At 36.9% G+C, this 25,571-nt stretch overlaps 1 protein-coding gene across 1 annotated transcript in view; it reads right to left on the bottom strand.

The window, feature by feature from the left end:
* Positions 1–25,571, bottom strand: part of LOC127839862 (venom factor-like) — a 70,105-nt gene that overhangs the window by 34,741 nt on the left and 9,793 nt on the right. The window contains exons 11-18 of the mRNA XM_052368253.1: positions 6,977–7,135; positions 5,655–5,747; positions 5,370–5,447; positions 4,523–4,711; positions 3,409–3,558; positions 2,227–2,301; positions 1,608–1,722; positions 1,246–1,488 (exon numbers count right to left, since the gene is read on the bottom strand). Coding sequence (XP_052224213.1) covers positions 1,246–1,488; positions 1,608–1,722; positions 2,227–2,301; positions 3,409–3,558; positions 4,523–4,711; positions 5,370–5,447; positions 5,655–5,747; positions 6,977–7,135 — 1,102 coding nt within the window. The remainder of the gene's footprint in view (positions 1–1,245; positions 1,489–1,607; positions 1,723–2,226; positions 2,302–3,408; positions 3,559–4,522; positions 4,712–5,369; positions 5,448–5,654; positions 5,748–6,976; positions 7,136–25,571) is intronic.

Here is a 25,571-nt window from a genome sequence, read left to right on the forward strand (position 1 = left end):
ACAAGGCAAATGTTGACGCCGCACAACGCACGACGGACGACGGACAAAAGGCGATCACACAAGCTCACCATGAGCACGTTGTGCTCAGGTGAGCTAAAAGTAATTAAATCAATTACGGTTTTCGGTGGAAACCAAAGGAAAAGGAATTGGTTTAGACTGTTCCATCATATAATTATACCGAATAAATGTGTCGTTTCCAACCCAACCATATCCATGCATATCTGTAAGATAAGAGACCGAATGTCGAAATGTCAACAAAATAACCTGGTTTATTTGTAAACACATAAAATCATTTTTTCTTGAGAGTTCATATCTTGAAGTTTTTCTAATGTGTAGTACATGAAATCGTGTTAATTTCTGAGATGTAGATTTTTAAATACCATACCACTCTGTTAAAACAAGGTAAACATCAAAGGATACAGACATCTTAATTGGCCAAATATTGTTTAATATATCATACACCTCATATAAATATACATGTTTGAAGGATAAAGACACATATTTTATGAAAATAACAACGCTTTGTTTTCTTAAATGCATGTCGTCTTGTTTTGTTTTTTTCAATTTTAAAGGTTTTAACAAAGTTTTATTTCATTTTGAAAAGTACACAAAACATACCATATACCAATATATAGGCAAAACATCAGACGGACAACCTTATTTATCTCGCATAAAATGTTCAAATTTCAATGTTTTTATCATTGAGTATTCCACAATAAACAACCTTAATGCCGGTTGTTCAAGACATAATATGATGCTCGAGACACCTTTTTGTTAAATATATCGCTCTACATCAACAAGCAGGCATATAACTGGTCTGTCGCGTATTCGGAACGCTATTTTGATCAAACTTCATAGTTTTTACGCTCATACGTATACTTTTGGTCGTAACTATTTATGTAATTTTCACATTATATAACGATATTAAATTGACAATTTATTTCCACGACTTGATTTAAACAAATAGATGCTTATATATGTTACGAAATGTATTCCGCACACGAACGGTACACACACGACCATTTAAGACCTCGTCGAAATTAATTTAAAATTATAAAACTAATTATTTGTCGAAAATCTTAATAAAATATTAAATGTTTCTTTTAAAAAACAAATATTTCATAACATCTGCCCATACCGTTTACTAGTTGAAAATAAACATCATTAATAAAAAATACCTCATTTTTAACTCTTTAAGTTATATATTCAGCCGCTATTACTACGAATGTATAGGATAATACATACCTCTTAATTCAGCCGTCATAGTAACAAAGCACGCTTCGTAAAAAGCCAATGGACATTTAGATGGCACCTTGTCTTTATAAGTTTCGGCCAATTTCCGTGCCTTCGAATAACATTCAATGTATGGAACGGGTTCAGAGAGATCTGGCTTAAAATGCTGCTTATCTGTTTCGTACTTATATATAACATCAAAGGCATACTGGACGCCCTGTTCGCAGCAAACTGGGTTTACACCGTAATAACAACCTGAAATAGTCCAAACAGTTGTATCGATAGTCCGAGTTTTAAGCTATATGAGAAATGCAAAAATCCGTTTAATACTATGTATGGGAAATTCGATACAAATCATTTTTGTATCTATGTACCGTTTTCGTCAAGTACAGCTCGTCGTTTTCGTTGATTAGCGGCACATTCAGTTTTATCTCTTCGGATGCGTTCCTCGTTCACAAAAGCGTTTGTTAGAATAGTAAGACCCGCGTTCTGAAAAAGGCAATTATCTGCCAATGAACAGTCCCAAACTCGTAAATGGCTAATTCCATCTCATTGAGCATTTTTCTTTTGTTCTTTTTGTCAATATTGTGATCAGAAGTAAACAAACGTTATAAATATGAGACTTTAATTCTACGTAAATGGAAAATTAGGACAAAACTCTAAACATGAAGCAATCAAACATATATTACCAAATGTAAGCAATTATCAATTATTCACGTTCAATTATATTGCCAGTATATAGTTAAATTATTGTTCTCCAGCTCAAACTCGTTTATGTTAGCTCGATTACGTCGGAATCATTTGGCTTGATTGAGATACTATTAACGCAGTGTCCTGAGACAAACACGTAGTAGGCTTGTTTGATGAGGATATTCATAACGCGAATCAGTCCAACTGATTAGTAACCTAACTAGGTTATAGTTGGTTTCTTCTGACAATTTTTAATTCAATAAGTGTTGTAATTATGTTGATGAATAATACGTTTGTATATACCTTGAATATTTCTTCGCTGTTGGTTCCACCCCCAGCACCACAGCCTAGGTCGTGAGCTTCCATTTCCATAAAGATCTATACCAACAATACGTATGAATTAAACGGTTGATAAATGACGCATATGTTAAAATGATGTTTTAAATATATAATTTGTAAAGCATAATGACCCCTTACACTTTATATAGTTTGTTATTTCATATTTAGGCTTAAATGAATTCTCGTAAACGTATTGGGAGAAAATTATATTTGATTAACTACAGTCTTGTTTATCATATCCAGCCCCCAATAAATATGCATTTCCTAAAAGGCAGATCTTTTATTTTTCGAGATGTGATATCACCGCTTTTGTCTGATCGCTATGCCAATGACAACAAAAACCATTTTTTGGCTAAATATACAAAAACTATGATATGGTTTGCAAAATACTGAAATAATTTCATAATAGTCACAAGAATTCGTGTATTATTAATTTATAGAAAATGAATCTGATAAAATCGATCATACTGGTGCATTTTTATCTGAATTGCAAGAAGTGCCATTTCATGTGCATTAAAGTGTACAGATAAGTTTAAAAGTTCACCTGTTGACACCAATGAAAGTCAACTCTTTACTACGTTATAATGTAAATGGAAAAACGTCTATTATAAGTACGACTTAGCACATGAGGAGGACATATTTAACACAGAACGTGACTTAACATATATAATATAGTAAAATGATTGTTAAACTTACAGGGCGTTGTTAACATGTTTCTTACGAAAGAGTCAAATGTCACTTTAATAACATCCAGTCAAATACAAAGCAGTAACTGATTGCAACAGGCGTATATCATAAACAACTGGGTTATGTCAAGACAACAATACAGCATTTATAGAGGTAGCCGTAAAACATGTATGCGATGTAATCATCACTTCAGAAATCTTATTGCCCATATACCATAGGATGCAATGCGCATCTTTATGAAGATACTCATCAAATATTTGCCTAGATATTGTTCAAATTAGCGTCAAATGATCGGGCAATCGTTCAATGAAAAGTATAAATTATATACCACATAGCATCAAATATATGTTAGCATATTCATGCTTTTTCTGTCATCGCCACAAACATCCTATGGTTCGTCGAGATTTGTATAATAATAATGTATTGCAACCCAAAAGTCAGCATTTTGCGCTTTATTACCTTATCCACCTTGAGAACGTTATTGTTGTTCAATAACAGCAACGCCTTGTCGATGATGTTGAATCCAACCCACATTCCGGAAGGACCTTTTACAGTAAGTTTGGACGTTTGACCAGGCCTCAGCATTGGCGCCTTCGGCATTAGCTCCAGCTGCAAACACCGAAACAGTATTGATTTAGTCAGTATTCAATTGTTGTGTATAGTTATTTTAACACAAGGATGCATTTTTCTCAGTCGTACGGAGTTCAGTGTGTGGTAAGGGAAAAGGTTAACAGTTGGTTGGTGCTAGTTGTTCCTCTCAAATAAAAGACAATGGAGTTTATTTCGAATTAAATGTTGCGTAAAGTAGTTAAAACGATAATTGATAAATATATTATAATAATAGTGAATTATAAATCGAATGCTAATATTTTAATCTACACGTTTCTTTAAATGACCAGTATACAGACTATGTTATGCAGACAGGCGTCTAATACGCTTGGATTGTTTGTCAATTCAACTTATTTTTTTAAAGGCTTAGAGTGTTTGAGAGCCCATCAATCGTAATTATTTTGACAACAAATTTCACAAACGATTATTAATCATAAAGATGAATTGGATAAAATTAAGTGAACATATGTAAATTAATCTAGACACAGGTCTCTCGACAAAATGAGCACCAAATTGCCGAAAAGACAAGACAATCGCCAAACCTTTTTGGAGAAATATGTCATGCAATAATGCAATAATGCTCATTTAAACGAAATAAATTACTTATTAAAGGCGAAAAAACACAATAAACAGAATTTCAAATAGCAAAACCGTTTCAAAGATGGTAAATAATAATAAAACAATAATAAACAAACAGTCAGATAGAAAAACAATCGTTCAAGTGCATCGATTTTCACGCTGTTTAGCAAATTTCAGTGATAGCACATCGTTTTTTATATGAACCAAGCAATGATCCGATTAACCTACATTTTCCATGTTAAGATCGTTTTGGTTGTATGTATCACTTGCATATTTAAAAAGCATCAGGTATGCTAGTAAACTGCATATGTTTAATTAATAAAACACATATGTCAATTAAAATAATGGAAATGCTAGATCATATATTCCTATAGAATTTACTCACCTGCTCTCGACATTTTGCATCTACATGAAAAATAGACGAGTCTGCTACTAATTGATCGTTGTGCACATAGAAAGCTAACACTCGGCCAGCGGGCGAAACCTTGTCTATAACATCCTGTTCCAACTTAAAACCGGGATCGTTGGATGGGGGAAAGTACTTTGTCTTCACAATTTTACCGCGAGCTGTTATCTACAGTGGATAAATTTGTTATAGAGTCAGCTATGAGATTATATAGTGCCACCAAACTATGTGTTAGAAAGACAACAAGAAGCGCCCATTTTGAACGTCTTAACTCATCGTTTTATTTAATATAAAATTGTATGGTATTACCATTTGCAAAACTGCATGTTAAGAATATAATAACATATAACAATCCTGGTGAAAGCGTAACATAGGCATAATTTAAAAGTCAATGTTAAATTTGAAAGCTGTTTGCAATACAATGAAATAGAAGTAAATTTATTTGACGATGTCTATTATAAGATACCGTGATATTTGCAATTTAATTTCCGAAAAATCCATATAAAATGTTAAACGCATACATAACTAAATGATGTCACATTACATACGAAATAAATGAAACTCCTATTGCAACAGCAGATCATCCTTATCACATGTTCATGGTCGTTTGTTTCCGGAAGGTGACCAACTTTTATATGTACATTACACCAATGTCAATTAATCATGGTGGGTTCACCAGCAATGAAAGATCAATGCAAACCAAGTATTGTGGGTAAACTTGATTTCAGGGCCTTTTTAAATCTCATTGGGTCCATATTTATGAATTACAAATTTAGTTTAAATAAAAAAAAGTCGGAAAATGAAATAAAACAATGAAATTACAAACCAGCAATAATATTCCTGAATAATTGCCCACTTGGTTGGTGTTGATGTTTGTCCTGGCTTGAATGAACGGGTTGCCTTGCTAACGGATATACATACAAAACTTTACTCGTAATACTAACTGCGCGTATTCAAACAAAAAATACAAATTCACAGACTATTGACACTGTCAAAAACATTTGTCGTTATAATAACAATTAAGCAAGCATTTAAACGTCTCAAATTACTTAAGAGTTGCACATTCAGAGAAAAGCATAAATCATTGTAATTCAAAGTGGGCCATCCTTACTCTGTCTAATTTCTCGACGACAATCTGACTGTCTCCTGTGTATGGCTGAAGGTTCAACTCTGTCTCACATTTCGCAAACTTTGAAGCATATACCTAAGTAAAAATGTCCATATGTTCAATAAAGCAATGCGTTGATACTATTTCGTATCATCACGTTGTTCCATGCATTCCATGCATAACTGCAATCATTACCTGTTTTTTCCATAACATGTAGGGGGACAATAGCGTGTTATGATCGTACAATTGAAGTCGTTAAAGCAAGAAATATATCTTTATTAACCCTTCTAATGCTCGATTTCGCTCATTATAACAATTGTACACAACAAAAATTAGAAGAATTATTTTATTAGAAAACTTTTCAACAGCAACACATATATCGCATTATATTCCAATGAAATAAAACCTTATCAAATTAAGATGCACGAAGTGTGCAACGGTAGAACCTTGACAATTGTAAACAAAGTCAACTAAGACTCACTTAATAGTTTCATGACATAAGTATTGCTGCTAGTAATTAGTCTACGGAAAGGTTATTTTCTATACAATACATGAAAATCCATGTAAATTCTATTAAATGCCCAAACCGTGAAGAGACAAAATAAACATGTCTTGAAAAGAGTGCACTCTTGAAAGAGGATTTAACAAAGCACAAAATGTTCTTATTTATAGATTCCGTTATATTTTGTTGCGAAAAAGTAAGTTTAAGCCTATTTATTCACAATTGATTGTATTTATAGCTTTCTTGGGGCACTCTCGAGCTCTTTGCCGGATAGAACCAGTAAAAGATGTCAATAGAATGATTGAGAATACTCCCACACTATGGTTGTTTTGCCATAATATTTTATCCATAAAGGAGTGTGGAATAATTATATTAGAATCGTCCGTATATTTTTCCATATAATTATATTCAATAGAGGTTGTAAAGGCATTCGGAGATGTTCGGTGTATTGTTATTAATTTTATGTTGTTACTATTTTTGCACATATGTCTTTATCTTACATATAAGAGTATGTTTTAATACGACCTTTAATATTAAACAAATCCTCTCGTTAAACTATTAAATTTTAATTGTAAATGACAACTGCAAATATTCAGAATTGGATAACAATTTATTTTATATACAGCCAATCATGAAGACATTTCAAAAACTTCAACGGCTTAATTGTTATCGACAAAAAATCCAAAACTCGAATACAAATAGTCCATATATAGTATGTTTAAAATATTTTAGTTTGAATTTAAAATACTGATACCATAGTTTTATGAGACGCTAAGCTGGACTTGATTGCATTGAGTTTTTATAAAAAATGAAACGTACAAACCTTTATTTTTCTGCGTGTCACATTCTTCTCTGCAACTGGAATTTCAGCCAGATAATGACCATGAGTGTTCGTCCGATATTCTTCTGATCTGCTTCCGTCGATCGTTAGATAGAAGGCCTCCAGAGCGGCCGGTTTACCATTAGCATGTAGCATGTATATCTACAGGTTATAATTATTGTAAGTTTTAGTATTCTATATAAAACGATCCTTTTACACGTCTCCTCAATAATTGTCTGAACAAATCTGGTTTTAATGTTTAATATTTTAAATCGGAAAATAGTGTATCACCATTAAATGTCAAACCGACTCTAAGTATCGCACTTAATTTCAAAATTTCAAGGTTGACGTCAAATGTTGGAACCAAAGATACATATTGTAACAAGAGGGTCATGATGGCCCTGTATCGCTCCACTGCTGAAAAAAGGCTGAAACAAATGTTCTATGCATGTGCAAATACTTAAATATAGGCCCTATTTAAGAACATGTACACTTTTGTGACCCCCTGGGCTTGGTCAGATTTAAACCCAGGGGCATAATTTGAGCAAACTACTATATCTCAATACATGTACATACAAAATATGGTAGCCCTAGGTCCTAGAGTTAAGGACAAGCATATTTTAACAGTTTTCACAAAATAAGCAAGATATAAGCGTATATAGTGTTCAATTTTGTGACCCGCGGGTCAGGGTCAAATTTGACCCAAAGGGCATAATTTGAACAAACTTGGTAGAGGACTATAAGATGGTATTGCATACCAAATTTGGTAGCCAAAGTCAGAATGGTTTTCGACAGGAAGATTTTTAAAGATTTAACAAAATAGGCGCTTTATAAGCGTTTATTCAACTTTGTGACCCCCCAGGGCAGGGTCAAAGTTAACCCCAGAGGCATTATTTGAACAAATTAGGTAGAGGTTTATTAGATGTCAATTCATACCAAATTGGTAGCCCTAGGCCCAATGGTTATGGACAGGAAAATTTAAAGTTTTCACAAAATAAGCCCTTTATAAGCATATATTCAATTTTGTGACCGCCGAGGCAGTTTCAAATTTGACCCCAGGGGCATAATTTAAGCAAACTAAGAAGAGAACTATTACATTTCACTATATACCAAATTTGGTTGCCCTATGCCATATGGTTATGGACAAAAGATTTTTTTTTAAGTTTTCCCACAATAGGCCTTATATAAGCATATGTTCAATTTTGTGACCCTCGGGGCAGGGTCAAACTTGACCCCAGGGGCATAATTTGAACAAACTTGGCAGAGGACTATAAGATGTCACTACATACCAAATTTGGTAGCCCTAGGCCCAATGTTTATGGACAATAATATTTTTAAAGTTTTCAAAAATTAGACCTTTATATATATATATATATATATATATATATATATATATATATATATATATATATATATATATATATATATATATATATATATATATATAATTTTGTGACCCCCGGGGCAGTTTCGAATTTGACCCCAGGGGCATAATTTGAACAAACTAAGAAGAGATCTATTACATGTCACTACATACCAAATTTGGTAGCCCTATGCTATACAGTTATGGACAATAAGATTTTGAAAGTTTTCACAAAATAGGCCTTATATAAGCATAAGTTCAATTTTCTGACCCTCGGGGCAGGGTCAAACTTGACCCCAGGGGCATAATTTGAAAAACAATTTGGTAGAGGACTATATGGTGTCACACCACACCAAATTTGGTAGCCCTAGGCCCAATGGTTATGGACAGAAATATTTGTAAAGTTTTCACAAAATAGACTCTATATAAGCATATGTTCAAATTTGTAACCCCCGGGGCAGGGTCAAAATTGACCCCAGGGGCATAATTTGAAGAAATTTGGTAGAGGACTATTAGATGTTTCTACATACCAAATTTATGAGCCCTAGGCCCAATGGTTATGGACGGGAAGATTTTGAAAGTTTTCACAAAATAGGCCTTATATAAGCATATGTTCAATTTTGTGACCACCGGGGCAGAATCAAATTTGACCCCAGGGGCATAATTTGAAGAAATTTGGTAGAAGACTATTAGATGTCTCTACATACCAAATTTGATAGCCCTAGGCCAATTGGTTATGGACGAGAATTTTATTAAAATTTTCACAAAATAGGCCTTATATAAGCATATGTTCAATTTGTTGACCCCGGGGCAGGGTCAAATTTGACCCCAGGGGCATAATTTGAAGAAATTTGGTAGAAGACTATTAGATGTCTCTACATATCAAATTTGATAGCCCTAGGCGCAATGGTTATGGACGGGAAATTTTTAACGTTTTCACAAAATAGGCCTTATATAAGCATATGTTCAATTTTGTGACCCCCAGGGCATGGTCAAATTTGACCCCAGGGGCATTATTTGAAGAAATTTGGTAGAGGACTATTAGATATCTCTACATACCAAATTTGAAAGCCCTAGGCACAATGGTTATGGACAAGAAAATTTTGAAAGTTTTCACAAAATAGGCCTTATATAAGCATATGTTCAATTTTGTGACCACCGGGGCAGGGTCAAATTTGACCCCAGGGGCATAATTTGAAGAAATTTGGTAGAGGACTATTAGATGTTTCTACAAACCAAATTTGATAGACCAAGGCCCAATGGTTATGGACGAAATCAGTTTGAAAGTTTTCACAAAATAGGCCTTATATGAGAATATGTTTAATTTTGTGACCCCCGGGGCAAGGTCAAATTTGACCCCAGGGGCATAATGTGAAGAATTTTGGTAGAGGACTATAAGATGTCTCTACATACCAAATGTGATAGCCTTAGGCCCAATGGTTATGGACGAAAAGATTTTTGCAAGTTTTCACATAATAGGCCTTATATAAGCATATGTTCAATTTTGTGACCCCCGGGGCAGGGTCAAATTTAACCCCAGGGGCATTATTTAGATTTTGAAAGTTTTCACAAAATACGCCTTATATAAACAAATTTTCATTTTTGTGACACCCGGGGCAGGGTCAAATTTGAGGTTCACCCCAGGAACATTTGTAAGAAATTTCATCAGAATTGGACCAGTAGTTTAGGAGAAGAAGATGTTTTAAGGAAAAGTTTATGCACGCACGCACGGACGCAGGCACGGACGAACGCACGACGGACACACGACCATGACATAAGCCCCGCTGGCCTCTGGCCAGTGGAGCTAAATACTTGGTAGAGGACTATAAGATGTCACTACATACCAAATTTGGTAGCCCTAGGCCCAATGTTTATGGACAAGAAGATTTGTAAAGTTTTTACAAAATAGACCCTATATAAGCATATGTTCAATTTTGTGACCCCCGGGGCAGGGTTAAATTTGACCCCAGAGGCATAATTTGAAAAAATTTGGTAGAGGACTATTAGATGTCTCTACATACAAAATTTATTAGCCCTAGGCCCAATGGTTATGGACGAGAAAATTTTAAAAGTTTTCACAAAATAGGCCTTATATAAGCATATGTTCAATTGTGTGACCCCCGGGGCAGGATCAAATTTGACCCCCGGGGCATAATTTGAATACATTTGGAAGAGAACTATTAGATGTATCTACATACCAAATTTGATAACCCTAGGCCCAATGGTTATGGACGAGAAGACTTTGAAAGTTTTCACAAAATAGGCCTTATATAAGCATATGTTCAATTTTGTGACCCCCGGGGCAGGGTCAAATTTGACCCCAGGGGCATCATTTGAAGAAATTTGGTAAAGGACTATTAGATGTCTCTACATACCAAATTTGATAACCGTATGTCCAATGGTTATGGATAAGAAAATTTTGAAAGTTTTCACAAAATGGGCCTTATATAAGCATATGTTCAATTTTGTGATCCAGGGGGCAGGGTCAAATTTGACCCCAGGGGCATAATTTGAAAAAATTTGGTAAAGGACTATTAGATGTCTCTACATACCAAATTTGATAGATCTAGACCCAGTGGTTATGGACGAAAAGATTTTGAAAGTTTTCACAAAACAGGCCTTATATAAGCATATGTTCAATTTTGTGACCCCCGGGACAGGGTAAAATTTGCCCCCAGGGGCATCATTTGAAGAAATTTGGTAGAAAACTATTAGATGTCTCTACATACCAAATTTGATAACCCTAGGCCCAATGGTTATGGACGAGAAGATTTTGAAAGTTTTCACAAAATAGGCCGAATATAAGCATATGTTCAATTTTGTGACCCCCGAGGCAGGGTCAAATTTAACCCAGGGCCATAATTTGATTGGTAAAGGACTATTAAATCTCTGAACATACTAAATTTGATAGCCCTAGGCCCAATAGTTATGGACGAGAAGATTTTGAAAGTTTTCACAAAATAGGCCGTATATAAGCATATGTTCAATTTTGTGACCCCCTGGGCAGAGTCAAATTTGACCCAAGGGGCATAATTTAAAGAAAATTGGTAGAGGACTATTAGATGTCTCAACATTCCAAATTTGATAGCCCCAGGCCCAATGGCTATGGACGAGAATATTTTGAAAGTTTTCACAAAATAGGCCGTATATAAGCATATGTTCAATTTTGTGACGACCGGGGCAGGGTCAAATTTGACCCCAGGGGCTTAATCTGAAGAAATTTGGTAGAGAATTATTAGATGTCTCTACAAACGAAATTTGATAGCCCTAGGCCCAATGGTTATGGACGAAAACAGTTTGAAAGTTTTCACAAAATAGGCCTTATATAACAATATGTTCAATTGTGTGACCACCGGGGCAGGGTCAAATTTGACGCCAGGGGCATAATTTGGTAGAAGACTATTGGATGTATCTACATTCCAAATTTATGAGCCCTAGGCCCATTGGTTATGGACGAGAATTTTATTAAATTTTTCACAAAATAGGCCTTGTATAAGCATATGTTCAATTTTGTGACCCCCGGAGCAGGGTCAAATTTGACCCCAGGGGCATAATTTGAAGAAATTTGGTAGAAGACTATTAGATGTCTCTACATACCAAATTTGATAGACATAGGCACAATGGTTATGGACGGGAATTTTTTAAAGTTTTCAAAAAATAGGCCTTATATAAGCATACGTTCAAATTTGTGACCCCTAGGGTAGGGTCAAATTTGACCCCAGGGGCATAATTTGAAAAAAATTGGTAGATGTCAATTAGATGTCTCTACATACCAAATTTAATAGCCATAGGCCCAATGGTTATGGAGGAGAAGATTTTGAAAGTTTTCACAAAATAGGCCTTATATAAGCATATGTTCAATTTTGTGACCACCGGAGCAGGGTCAAATTTGATCCCAGGAGCATAATTTGAAGAAATTGGGTAGAGGACTATTAGATGTCTCTACATACCAAATTTGATAGAGCTAGGCCGAATGGTTATGGAAGAAAACAGTTTGAAAGTTTTCATAAAATAGGCCTTATATAAGAATATGTTCAATTTTGTGACCCCCGGGGCAGGGTCAAATTTGACCTCAGGGGCATTATTTGAAAAAATTTGGTAGAGAACTATTAGATTCCCTACATACCAAATTTGATAACCGTATGTCCAATGGTTATGGATAAGAAAATTTTGAAAGTTTTCACAAAATAGGCCTTATATAAGCATATGTTCAATTTTGTGACCCCCGGGGCAGCGTCAAATTTGACCCAAGGGGCATAATTTGAAGACATTTGGTAGAGGACTATTAGATGTCTCTACATACCAAACGTGATAGCCCTAGGCCCAATGGTTATGGACGAAAAGAGTTTTGCATGTTTTCACAAAATAGGCCTTTTTGTTCAATTGTGTGACCCCCGGGGCAGGGTCAAATTTGACCCCAGGGGCATAATTTGAAGAAATTTGGTAGAGGACTCTTAGATGTCTCTACATACCAAATTTGATAGCCCTAGGCCCAATGGTTATGGACGAGAAGATTTTGAAAGTTTTCACAAAACAGGCCTTATATAAGAATATGTTCAATTTTGTGACCCCCGGGACAGGGTAAAATTTGCCCACAGGGGCATAATTTAAAGAAATTTGGTAGGGGACTATTAGATGTCTCTACATACCAAATTTGATAACCCTATGTCCAATGGCTATGGACGAGAAGATTTTGAAAGTTTTCACAAAATAGGCCGTATATTAGCATATGTTCAATTTTGTGACCCCCGAGGCAGGGTCAAACTTGACCCCAGGGGCATAATTTGATTGGTAAAGGACTATAAGATTTCTCAACATACCAAATTTTTAGCCCTAGGCCCAATGGTTATGGACGAGAAGATTTTGAATGTTTTCAGAAAATAGGCCGTATGTAAGCATATGTTCAATTGTGTGACCCCCGGGGCAGAGTCACATTTGACCCCAGGGGCATATTTTGAAGAAAATTGGTAGAGGACTATTAAATATCTCAACATACCAAATTTGATAGCCCTAGGCCCAATGGTTATGGACGAGAAGATTTTGAAAGTTTTCACAAAATAGGCCTTATATAAGCATATGTTCAATTTTGTGACCACCGGGGCAGGGTCAAATTTGACCCCAGGGGCTTAATTTGAAGACATTTGGTAGAGGACTATTAGATGTCTCTACATACCAAATTTGATAGCCCTAGGCCCAATGGTTATGGACGAAAACAGTTTGAAAGTTTTCACAAAATAGGCCTTATATAACAATATTTTCAATATTGTGACCACCGGGGCAGGGACAAATTTAACCCCAGGGGCATAATTTGAAGAAATTTGGTAGAAGACTATAAGATGTCTCTTTATACCAAATTTGATAGCCCTTGGCAAATTGGTTATGGACGGGAAATTTTTAAAGTTTTCACAAAATAGGCCTTATATAAGCATATGTTCAATTTTGTGACCCCCAGGGCAGGGTCAAATTAGACCCCAGGGGCATAATTTGAAGAAATTTGGAAGAGGACTATTAGATGTCTATATACCAAATTTGATAGCAATAGGCACAATGGTTATGGACAAGAAAATTTTGAAAGTTTTTACAAAATAGGACTTATATAAGCATATGTTCAATTTTGTGACCACCGGGGCATGCTCAAATTTGAACCCAGGGGCATAATTTAAAAAATTTTGGTAGAGGACTATTAGATGTCTCTACATACCAAATTTGATAGACCTTGGCCGAATGGTTATGGATGAAAACAGTTTAAATGTTTTCACAAAAAAGGTCTTATATAAGAATATGTTCAATTTTTTGACCCCCGGGGCAGGGTCAAATGTGACCCCAGGGGGATAATTTGAAGAAAATTGGTAGAGGACTATAAGATGTCTCTACATACCTAATTTGATTGCCCTAGGCACAATGGTGATGGACGAAAAGATTTTTGAAAGTTTTCACAAAAAAGGCCTTATATAAGCATATGTTCAATTTTGTGACCCCCGGGGCAGGGTCAAATTTGACCCCAGGGGCATGATTTGAAGAATTTTAGTAGAGGACTATTAGATGTCTCTACATACCAAATTTGATAGTCTTAGGCCAATGGTTAAGGACGAGAAAATTTTGAAAATTTTCACAAAATAGGCCTTATATAAGCATATGTTCAATTTTGTGACCCCCGGGGCAGGGTCAAATTAGACCCCAGGGACATAATTAAAAGAAATTTGGTAGAGGACTATACGATGTCTCTACATACCAAATTTGATAGCCCTAGGCCCAATGGTTATTGACGAGAAGATTTTGAAAGTTTTCACAAAATAGGCCTTATATAAGCATATGTTCAAATTTGTGACTTCCGGGGTAGAGTCGAATTTGACCCCAGGGACATAATTTGAAGAAATTTGGTAGAGAATTATTAGATGTCTCTACATACCAAATTTGATAGCCCTAAGCCCAATGGTTATGGACTAGAAGATTTTGAAAGTTTTCACAAAATAGGCCTTATATAAGCATATGTTCAATTTTGTGACCCCCGGGGCAGCGTTAAATTTGACCCCAGGGGCATAATTTGATTGGTAAAGGACTATTAGATGTCTCTACATACCAAATTTGATAGACCTAGACCCAGTGGTTATGGACGAGAAGATTTTGAAAGTTTTCACAAAACAGGCCTTATATAAGCATATGTTCAATTTTGTGACCCCCGGGGCAGGGTCAAATTTACCCCCAGGGGCATAATTTGAAAAAAATTGGTAGAGGACTATTAGATGTCTCTACATACCAAATTTGATAACCCTAGGCCCAATGGTTATGGACGAGATGATTTTGAAAATTTTCACAAAATAGGCCATATATAAGCATATGTTCAATGTTGTAACCCCCAAGGCAGGGTCAAATTTGACCCCAGTTGCATAATTTGAAGAAATTTGGTAGAGAACTATAAGATGTCTCTACATACCAAATTTGATAGCACTAGGCCCAATTGTTATGGAAGAAAAGATTCTGAAAGTTTTCACAAAATAGGCCTTAAATAAGCATATGTTCAATTTTGTGACCCCCGGGGCAGAGTCAAATTTGACCTCAGGGGCATTATTTGAAGAAATTTGGTAGAGGATTATTAGATGTCTCATTATTCCTAATTTGATAGCCCTAGGCCCAATGGTTATGGACGAGACGATTTTGAAAGTTTTCACAAAATAGGCCTTATATAAGCATATGTTCAATTTTGTGACCCCCGGGGCAGAGACAAATTTGACCCAAGGGGCATAATTTGAAGAAATTTGGTAGAGGACTATTAGATGTCTCAACATACCAAATTTAATAGCCCTAGGCCCAATGGTTATGGACGAGAAGATTTTGAAAGTTTTCTCAAAATAGGCTCTATATAATCATATGTTCAATTTTGTGACCACCGGGGCAGGGTCAAATTTGACCCCAGGGGCTTAATTTGAAGAAATTTGGTAGAGGACTATTAGATGTCTCTACATACCAAATTTGATAGCCCTAGGCCCAATGGTTATGGACGAAAACAGTTTGAAAGTTTTCACAAAATAGGCCTTAAAAAAGCATATGTTCAATTTTGTGACCACCGGGGCAGGGTCAAATTTGACCCAAGGGGCATTATTTGAAGAAATTTGGTAGAAGACTATTAGATATCTCTACATACCAAATTTGATAGCCCTAGGCCCATTGGTTATGGACGAGAATTTTATTAAAGTTTTCACCAAATAGGCCTTATATAAGCATATGTTAAATTTTGTGACTACCGGGGCAGGGTCAAATTTGACCCCAGGGGCATAAGTTGAAGAAATTTGGTAGAAGACTATTAGATATCTTTACATACCAAATTTGATAGACATAGGCACAATGGCTATGGACGGGAATTTTTTTTAAGTTTTCACAAAATAGGCCTTATATAAGCATATGTTCAATTTTGTAACCCCCGGGCAGGGTCAAGTTTGACCCCAGGGGCATAATTTGAAGAAAATTTGGTAGAGTTCTATTAGATGCCTCTACATACCAAATTTGATAGCCCTAGGCCCAATGGTTATGGACAAGAAAATTTTGAAAGTTTTCACAAAATAGGTCTTATATAAGCATGTGTTCAATTTAGTGACCACCGGGGCAGGGTCAAATTTGACCCCAGGGGCATAATTTGAACGAATTTGGTAGAGGAATATTAGATGTCTCTACATACCAAATTTGATAGACCTAGGCCCAAGGGTTATGGACGAAAACAGTTTGAAAGTTTTCACAAAATAGGCCTTATTTAAGAATATGTTCAATTTTGTGACCCCCGGGGCAGGGTCAAATTTGACCACAGGGGCATAATTTGAAGAAATGTGGTAGAGGACTATAAGATGTCTCTACATACTAAATGTGATAGACCTAGGCCCAATGGTTAAGGACAAAAAGATTTTTGCAAGTTTTAACAAAATAATCCTTATATAAGCATATGTTCAATTTTGTGACCCCCGGGGAAAGGTCAAATTTGACCCCAGGGGCATAATTTGAAGAAATTTGGTAGAGGAATATTAGATGTCTCTACATTCCAAATTTGATAGACCTAGGCACAATTGTTATGGACGGGAAATTTTTAAAGTTTTCACAAAATAGGCCTCATATAAGCATATGTTCAAATTTGTGACCCCCAGGGCAGGGTCAAATTTGACCCCAGGGGCATAATTTGAAGAAATTTGGTAGAGGACTATTAGATGTCTATTTACCAAATTTGATAGCAATAAACCCAATGGATATGGATAAGAAAATTTTGAAAGTTTTCACAAAATAGGCCTTATATAAGCATATGTTCAATTTTGTGACCACCGGGGCATGCTCAAATTTGACCCCAGAGGCATAATTTGAAAATTTTGGTAGAGGACTATTAGATGTCTCTACATACCAAATTTGATAGCCCTAGGCCCAATGGTTATGGACGAAAAGATTTTTGAAAGTTTTCACAAAAAAGGCCTTATATAAGCATATGTTCAATTTTGTGACCCCCGGGGCAGGGTCAAATTTGACCCCAGGGGCATGATTTGAAGAATTTTAGTAGAGGACTATTAGATGTCTCTACATACCAAATTTGATAGCCTTAAGCCTATGGTTAAGGACGAGAAAATTTAGAAAATTTTCACAAAATAGGCCTAATATAAGCATATGTTCAATTTTGTGACCCCCGGGGCAGGGTCAAATTAGACCCAAGGGACATAATTTGAAGAAATATGGTAGAGGACTATACGATGTCTCTTCATACCAAATTTGATAGCTTAGGCCCAATGGTTATTGACGAGAAGATTTTGAAAGTTTTCACAAAATAGGCCGTATATAAGCATATGTTCAATTTTGTGAATCCCGGTGCAGGGTCAAATTTGACCCCATGGGCATAATTTGAATAAATTTGGTAGAGGACTATTAGATGTCTCTTCATACCAAATTTGATAGCCCTAGGCCCAATGGTTATGGACGAAAAGATTTTGAAAATTTTCACAAAATACGCCTTAAATAAGCATATGTTCAATTTTGTGACCCCGGGGCAGAGTCAAATTTGACCCCAGGAGCATAATTTGAAGAAATCTGGTAGAGGACTATTAGATGTCTCAACATACCAAATTTGATAGCCCTAGGCCCAATGGTTATGGACGAGAAGATTTTGAAAGTTTTCACAAAATAGGCCTTGTCGGACCGTATTTGGTACAAAAACGAATATGGTACATTTGTACCATATTCGGCCGAATATGGTACAAATGTACCATACTCGGACCGAAGATGGTACAATTTTCGACCGAATATGGTACAAACATTGTACCATATTCGGTTGGAATAAGTTTTTCTATGCTCGCCAAAACGTATTTGGTACATACCAAAAAAACTCATAAAAATGAAAATGGCCTACGTATATGGTACATAAATTATGTATTTCTTAATAAATGAAATAGTCTGCCGATGTGTAAACTTTTTTTCAAACTCAAATACATTGTATTAACCTAATATTGGAAGTGACAAAAGTATCATCATCATCATCATCATCATCATCATCATCATCGTCGTCGTCGTCGTCGTCGTCGTAACTAGCAGTAACAGAAACAGCTAACCTAACCACACTTTACATGGATTTTGCTGGTTGTGTAACTGTTTCGCCGGCTAGCTTAGTCGGTTGCGCGTCAGATTGGCACGCAGGCGGCCTGGGTTCGATTCCCGGGCGGGCCAGATACTTTCGTGGAGATCATTAATAGCAATTTTCAAATTTTTAAAACTTTTTTTTTCGAAAGTGCATTTTCACCAAAATCCGATTTAAGAGATTTTGAGCTCTTTTAAATGAATATATCTCTCCAAAAATAAGGATGTTTGACTGGCTGCTTTAGACAGGTGTGACTGTATTCCTAAACATTACTTTGTAAAGTTGATTTGTCGTTCCGACGTCATATTGCTGAGAAGCCGACAAAGCTTTGAAGTTTCCGATTTTTTCTTTGATAACGTGCCGCTTTAAAAAGGCGGGAATTTTGCACACGAGTCTTACTCAGAAGTCAGTAACCATATTTGACTTGGCGGTCGGCAAGAAAAGTTGTGATTTTCGACTAGAAAGAATTGAAATCCAAACTTTCTTCAAACTTCAAAAGAATTCTTGACAGTAAGTACTGTACATAATTTTAATTTTCAGTTGTCTTAATATGCATTGATGTTTTAACATGCATTGATTTTTATGTTTTATGCCCCCCCCCTCAGAGTGCATTTGCAGTTGTCCGTCCGTCTATCCAATTGTCCGTGGCATTCCTCCCGGGTGCGTAACTCCTAAACTGCTAAAATATTTAAGCTACAGTCATTTTTTCGAAAGTGTATTTTCCACCAAAATCAGATCGAGCTCCTGTAATCTGTAGATTTGAACATTTTAAATTTTATGGAGTTTATAGGTCTTTGACCTTCGAACCCTGCCTAGTCGTGACTTCTGGTGAGCGACCTAGGCCCCCAGGGCCCCTTCTTTATATCCCTTCCATCCACGTAGCATTGGTTTCTACAGACCGTTTGTCCGTTGACCGCCATAAGTTTGCCCGCTATTTTTCCCCTGAATTTGTATACGGTTGGATTTCAATGAAACTTTACATGAAGTACTTGCTACTTTCATTGCGCATATTGCCCGGAAGTTCGGATTGTAAATTTTAGCGGAGCTATCAGACGAGTGATTTTAGCTCAGCTCATGTCGTGAGACATTCGTTTTCGACACGCGGTGTTCAATACAAGCTCTATTAACTAATGAAGTATAAATGTATAATAACTTATTATATTATTTCAGATGAAGGAAGCAATTAGGAGAAAAAGGAAGCAATTAGGGTGCTTGCCCAGGTCGAAGTACGACATTATTGTCAGATGTTTAAACGGATCGCTCGATGTCCCTGTGAAGAAACGGACACCTGAAGAGAATAATTGTTTGGCCATGATTAGAAAACGTAAGGACTTCGAGCTTGGTGACCGGGGTTCTTTATTGTGTGGCGGAAAGCAAGTCCTTGTGAAAGAAGATCTTCCTAGATTTGTTGAGAAGATGTTCATGGAAAACAAAGGATGTGGAGCAAGGGTTATTTACAACAAACTGAAAGTAAATTACACGGGGTTCTCGGAACAAGCTATCCTTGAAATACTGTACAATAGCAAGTATTACCATGAGAAGTATCCGAGATTTACAAACAAGCCAAAGCCAAAGACAATTACAGAAGAGGAACCAGGCAAAAGATGGCAGATTGACATAATTAACATGAAAAATCAAAGTGTTAGCTACAAGGGGTCCACATACAGTTATATTCTACAAGTCGTGGACGTTTATTCTAGGTACGTTATGCCAAAACCCCTGAAAACGAAGAGTTCGCGTGAAGTTGCAAAGGCATTAGAGGACGTGTTGATGGTTAACCTTGCCCCTGACATCATCCAATGTGACAACGGACTGGAATTTAAAGGCCCTAGTATGAAACTTTTGTTGAACAAGTACAACATCAAAATGATCAATAGTAGGCCGTATCATCCTCAATCACAGGGCATGTGTGAAAGGTCAAACAGTGTTATAAAGGCCAAGATTCTATTTGCAACAAAAAGTAAACGTGGATTTAACTGGGTCGAAGGGCTTCAAGATTTAGCCTATGCCATAAACACAAGTTTCAAACGAGTTCTTGGGGGTCTCACGCCCTTTGAAGCCTACTACGGAAGAAGTCATGTTTTTACCAAAGAACGTCATAGTTCTCGTGAAATAAAGAAAACCATACGGCGAGCAAATAAAAAGGCTTACAGGTCGCTGTTGAAAAACGCAACTTCCCCAAGCAAGTACAAAGTAGGAGAGACAGTATTAATTCGCTATCCCTTTCGAAAATCCAGGGTGCCAACCAAAAGATATGTTATCGAAGGCAAGGTAGAAAAAGTAAAACGAAATGGTGTTTATATCGTGTCATTTCAAGTACCGAACAAACCCGAACTTGGATTCGTAAGCAAATCGGTTGGGGTCGAAAACATGACTAGCCTAACTGTTGCGTTAGAGAAACAACGAAAAATTAAAAAACATTCATTAAAACAGAACCGCTCAGAGAAACAAAATCACAGAACTAAGTACTATCATGTTTTAACACACCATGAAAATCTGCAGTTGTTGGATGGGGTGAATATTGCCATGGACCCAAATCCGGATGGAAATTGTCAATTTGCTGCTATATCGCATCAACTTGGTAAAATTGGTATATACAAAGACGTAGATGCTTTACGTAAGGAAGCAGTCCATCACATTGTAGAAAACAGATATTTCTATGAAACTTTTGTCTATGATGAAACATTTGATGAATACGTTAAGAATATGTCTAAGAATGGGACATACGGCGACAACCTCACGCTCATTGCACTTATGAGAGAATATAATTTGCAGTGCCTGGTAGTTTCTACCCGAGGACTAGAACACTCATCAATTGTGTCAGCAGATGGAAAGTTCGATGGTGATGTTGGAACAATTGCATTGGGGTATTTCCCAGAAGGATTTGGCATGCATTACGTTAGTATCCGTATCAATCAACGCGTGTACAAGGACATAATATCACGCTTAGAACAGTCGTATGACAACGGTGACTCTGGCGACAGCGCTGCGTCTGGCGACAACGCTGCGTCAGGCGACAACGCTGCGTCTGGCGACAACGGTGACTCTGGCGACAACGGTGACTCCGGCGACACCGCTGCGTCTGGCGACAACACTGCATCTGGCGACAACGCTGCGTCTGGCGACAACGGTGACTCTTGCGACAACGGTGACTCCGGCGACAACGGTGACTCCAGCGACAACGGTGACTCTGGCGACAACGGTGACTTCGGCGACACCGCTGCGTCTGGCGACAACACTGCATCTGGCGACAACGCTGCGTCTGGCGACAACGGTGACTCTTGCGACAACGGTGACTCCGGCGACAACGGTGACTCCAGCGACAACGGTGACTCCGGCGACAACGGTGACTCCGGCGACAACGCTGCGTCTGGCGACAACGGTGACTCCGGCGACAACGCTGCGTCTGGCGACAACACTGCATCTGGCGACAACGCTGCGTCTGGCGACAACGGTGACTCTTGCGACAACGGTGACTCCGGCGACAACGGTGACTCCAGCGACAACGGTGACTCCGGCGACAACGGTGACTCCGGCGACAACGCTGCGTCTGGCGACAACGGTGACTCCGGCGACAACGGTGACTCTGGCGACAACGGTGACGTCTCTGTGTGTTCAGCCCTGAAAGAGCTTCAAGATATGATAAACAATAGGAGGGCACAGAAGCGAACGACTTTTCCATTTCTGATGTTACCACTTCACATTCAAGTTGAAATTTTTAAGTTCTGCATACAATCAAACCCGTCAATCCAGTTTGTGTTGGCGAAGGTCGGCAAACCCTTTAGAGATTTAATAAGGTCAATGAGTTTGCAAACACCTAGAATTTACATTCGGCCGGATATTGGACTAGATACTAGTAACAGAAATCCTGTTAGCGTTCGTTTCCTATTAACAAGAGCGGGCAGAAACAGCGGTCTTATTTCGGCAATAAAAGAAATCATCAAGGGGCCAAAATGGGCAAACGCATGGCTGCGTTTGCGTGTTAGTGGAATCGGTTGGTATGATATCATAGATGTCATGTACAGACATTACAGGTGAAATATACATGTATATCGGTGTTTGGAAACCTGTTATGTTATTTTTGTGATTGATGATTATGTTCTTCTACCGGAAATCTGTTGTCATTTGCTCATTTACTGGTAACTTTTTACGAAGCACATTTGGGATATTTTGGCTGCTACTAAAATGAATGTATATATGTATATTATGTCTTGTCAAAATGCTACAGTTGGATTAAAATTTAAATGCTGTTCTATGTTCTTCAATATTACTTTGAAAAATCCTGTCAGTATACCAATAAATGAAAAAAGTACAAGTTTGTTGAATCTCTTGAATGAAACAAATTATAAAATACAAAATGTAAAATGAATATGTGATGATGATGATGACAAAACATTTGTGATGATGATGATGGTAAAAAAATTGTGATGATGATGGTGGTGGTGATGATGATGACAGTGGTTATGATGATTGGGGTTTGATGATTGTGGTGATGATGATGATGATGATGATAATGATGATGATGATGATGATAACAAACGTTTTGGGATGATGATGACAGCGATGTTTATCGGACGATGATGATGGTTATAATGATGATGATAAGTTTTTAGATGATGATGACGGCGATGTTTATCGGCCGACGATGATGATAATGATGATGATGATAACAAAATATTTGTGATGATGATGATGGCGATGTTTATTGGCCGATGATGATGATGATATTCTCATCGTCGTCATCATCATCACAACATCCTCATTATCGACCGAAAACATCGCTGTCATTATCATCACAAAAAAAACTTTTGTGATCACCATTACGATCATGATAATGGATATGATGATGTTGGTTTTGATGGTGATGATGATGGTGGTGTTGGTAAAGATAACAACGATGATGATCATTGGGGTGTTGATAATTGATGTGATGATGATGATGATGATGATGATGATGATGATGATGATGATGATGATGAGATAACGATGATGATGATGATGATGATGATGATGATGAGATAACGATGATGATGATGATGATGATGATTACGATGATGAGTGTGTATCATATTCGGAACGAATGTTGTACATTTTTCATCCGAATATGGTACAAGTTTGTACCATATTCGGTCAGGCATTTTACCCCAAAACTGCAGATACGTATATGGTACAATTAGACAGTTGTACCATATTCGGCCGAATATGGTACAAACTTGTACATATTCGTTTTTGTACCAAATACGGTCCGACAAGGCCTTATATATGCAAATTTTCATTTTTGTGACTCCCGGGGCAGGGTTAAATTTGACCCCAGGGGCATTATTTGAACAAATTTGACCCCAGGAACATTCCTGAGAAATTTCATCAGAATTGGACCAGTAGTTTAGGAGAAGAAGATGTTTAAAGGAAAAGTTAACGCACGCACGGACGCACGCACGCACGGACGCACGCACGGACGCACGCACGACGGACACAGGACCTTGACATAAGCCTCGCTAGCCTCTGGCCAGTGGAGCTAAAAACCACGACACACAATATGTAACATCTAAAACGCTAAGTTTCGAAACAAATCGAAATGGCGTTTAAATCCCCGTTCGCGGAAAAGATCGTTGTTTTGCATATAAATCGTTTTGCGAGAAAAAACAAACTTAAATTCATTGAACAATATTTTTATCGAGGTTGACATTGAAAACCTGGTCTAAATCGGTTTTGAATCGATAAAATAATATATAAGTGCTCATAAATACATGCAATAGGCGAACATCTTTGCAGCGTCGCGAGTTATGCATATTATATCTATATTTAGCTTTCGCTAAACATTATTAGCATCAATCTCCACGCAGAGTTGTCGTTCCTTGCTCTCACATACAACTCTGCATAAGGCTCAGCACGCCATTTTGTCTACCAAATAGCTAAAACCGAACAAACGCATACAATGTATATTTGAGTGGATATTTAAGATCGCATGCATTTAATTAAGAAATATGACTTTTAAATGTACGATAAATAGTGCAAAAACTTGTGAGTTTTAATGCAACTCTTTGGAACTATTTTATTGCCCTTTTACACAGATGTAATCATTCCACGCACTTCACAAATGTAAACAATTGTACATTTTTTTTATTGAGTGACGTTAGGCATTGCTTCGACGTATTTATGTATGTCGGTTTCTTAACATAAAAAAAACATATCAATTTTATAATAATTAATTAAGATTGATATAAGATATCATGGTATGAGATGGTTTTCTTTAATGCAGTTAATGCAATGTAACCGTCGTGCAAGAGATTGTTTAGTATACTGTAACCTCACTGATGAACGCTTGGAATGATCATGACATGAATGAGACGCTTTCATAACAATAGTCCGTTCTGAGCCCAACACAGAGGTGAATGTAATGTGACCGTCGTGCAAGAGATTGTATTAGCATATGGAAGATAAATACATAGATTAGCGAAAACGTAGCTTGCAACTCTGTTTCCGTCTGTAACAGATGTATTTGCATTTGTTCTTACCTTCTCTCCGCTAAATTCGCCCTGATCCGCAATTTTGTTTGTTTTTAGGTTTGAATTAACGTGTCGAATCATGAATATTAATTATATCGTTTTCGTACTTTACCGTACTCGATCCCAAAATAAAAAGCGCTATATTGTTTGTTTTCAACCGATTTAACCGGATTTGTAGTGATATCCTTAATAAAAACATGTTTTCTTACGATTCTATAGCTATGAACGGGGACTTTAAACCATGCAAAATGAACGCTATTTACCAAACCCTATAATATCTCTAAGGCTCCATAGTATTCTGTGATATGAAGCATCAAGTTTACAAAATCATATTCGTTCATTCAAGAAGACGGGGCTTTACTATGGAAGTTTAAAAATATACGCATGGCAAACATCAAAACCGCTGTTAAGGTGTCGAACGTTTAACGTACCCAACACCTCTAAGTTTCGTGACAGCATTGAATAATCGTTACATAATCGTCGAACATGTATTTGTATCGCAAACCTGATTGGTTAAGTGGTAGCGAGTTAGGGTAAGCTTTTGCTATTACAGGTTGTGGTTTTGAATCCCTGTGAAGGAAAACTATTTAACTCAGCTGTGTGTTGCTTTTTTAATTAAATAGGCGATACCCA

The sequence above is a fragment of the Dreissena polymorpha genome, chromosome 7, assembly GCF_020536995.1.
Source record: "Dreissena polymorpha isolate Duluth1 chromosome 7, UMN_Dpol_1.0, whole genome shotgun sequence".
Taxonomy (NCBI): Eukaryota; Metazoa; Mollusca; class Bivalvia; order Myida; family Dreissenidae; genus Dreissena; species Dreissena polymorpha.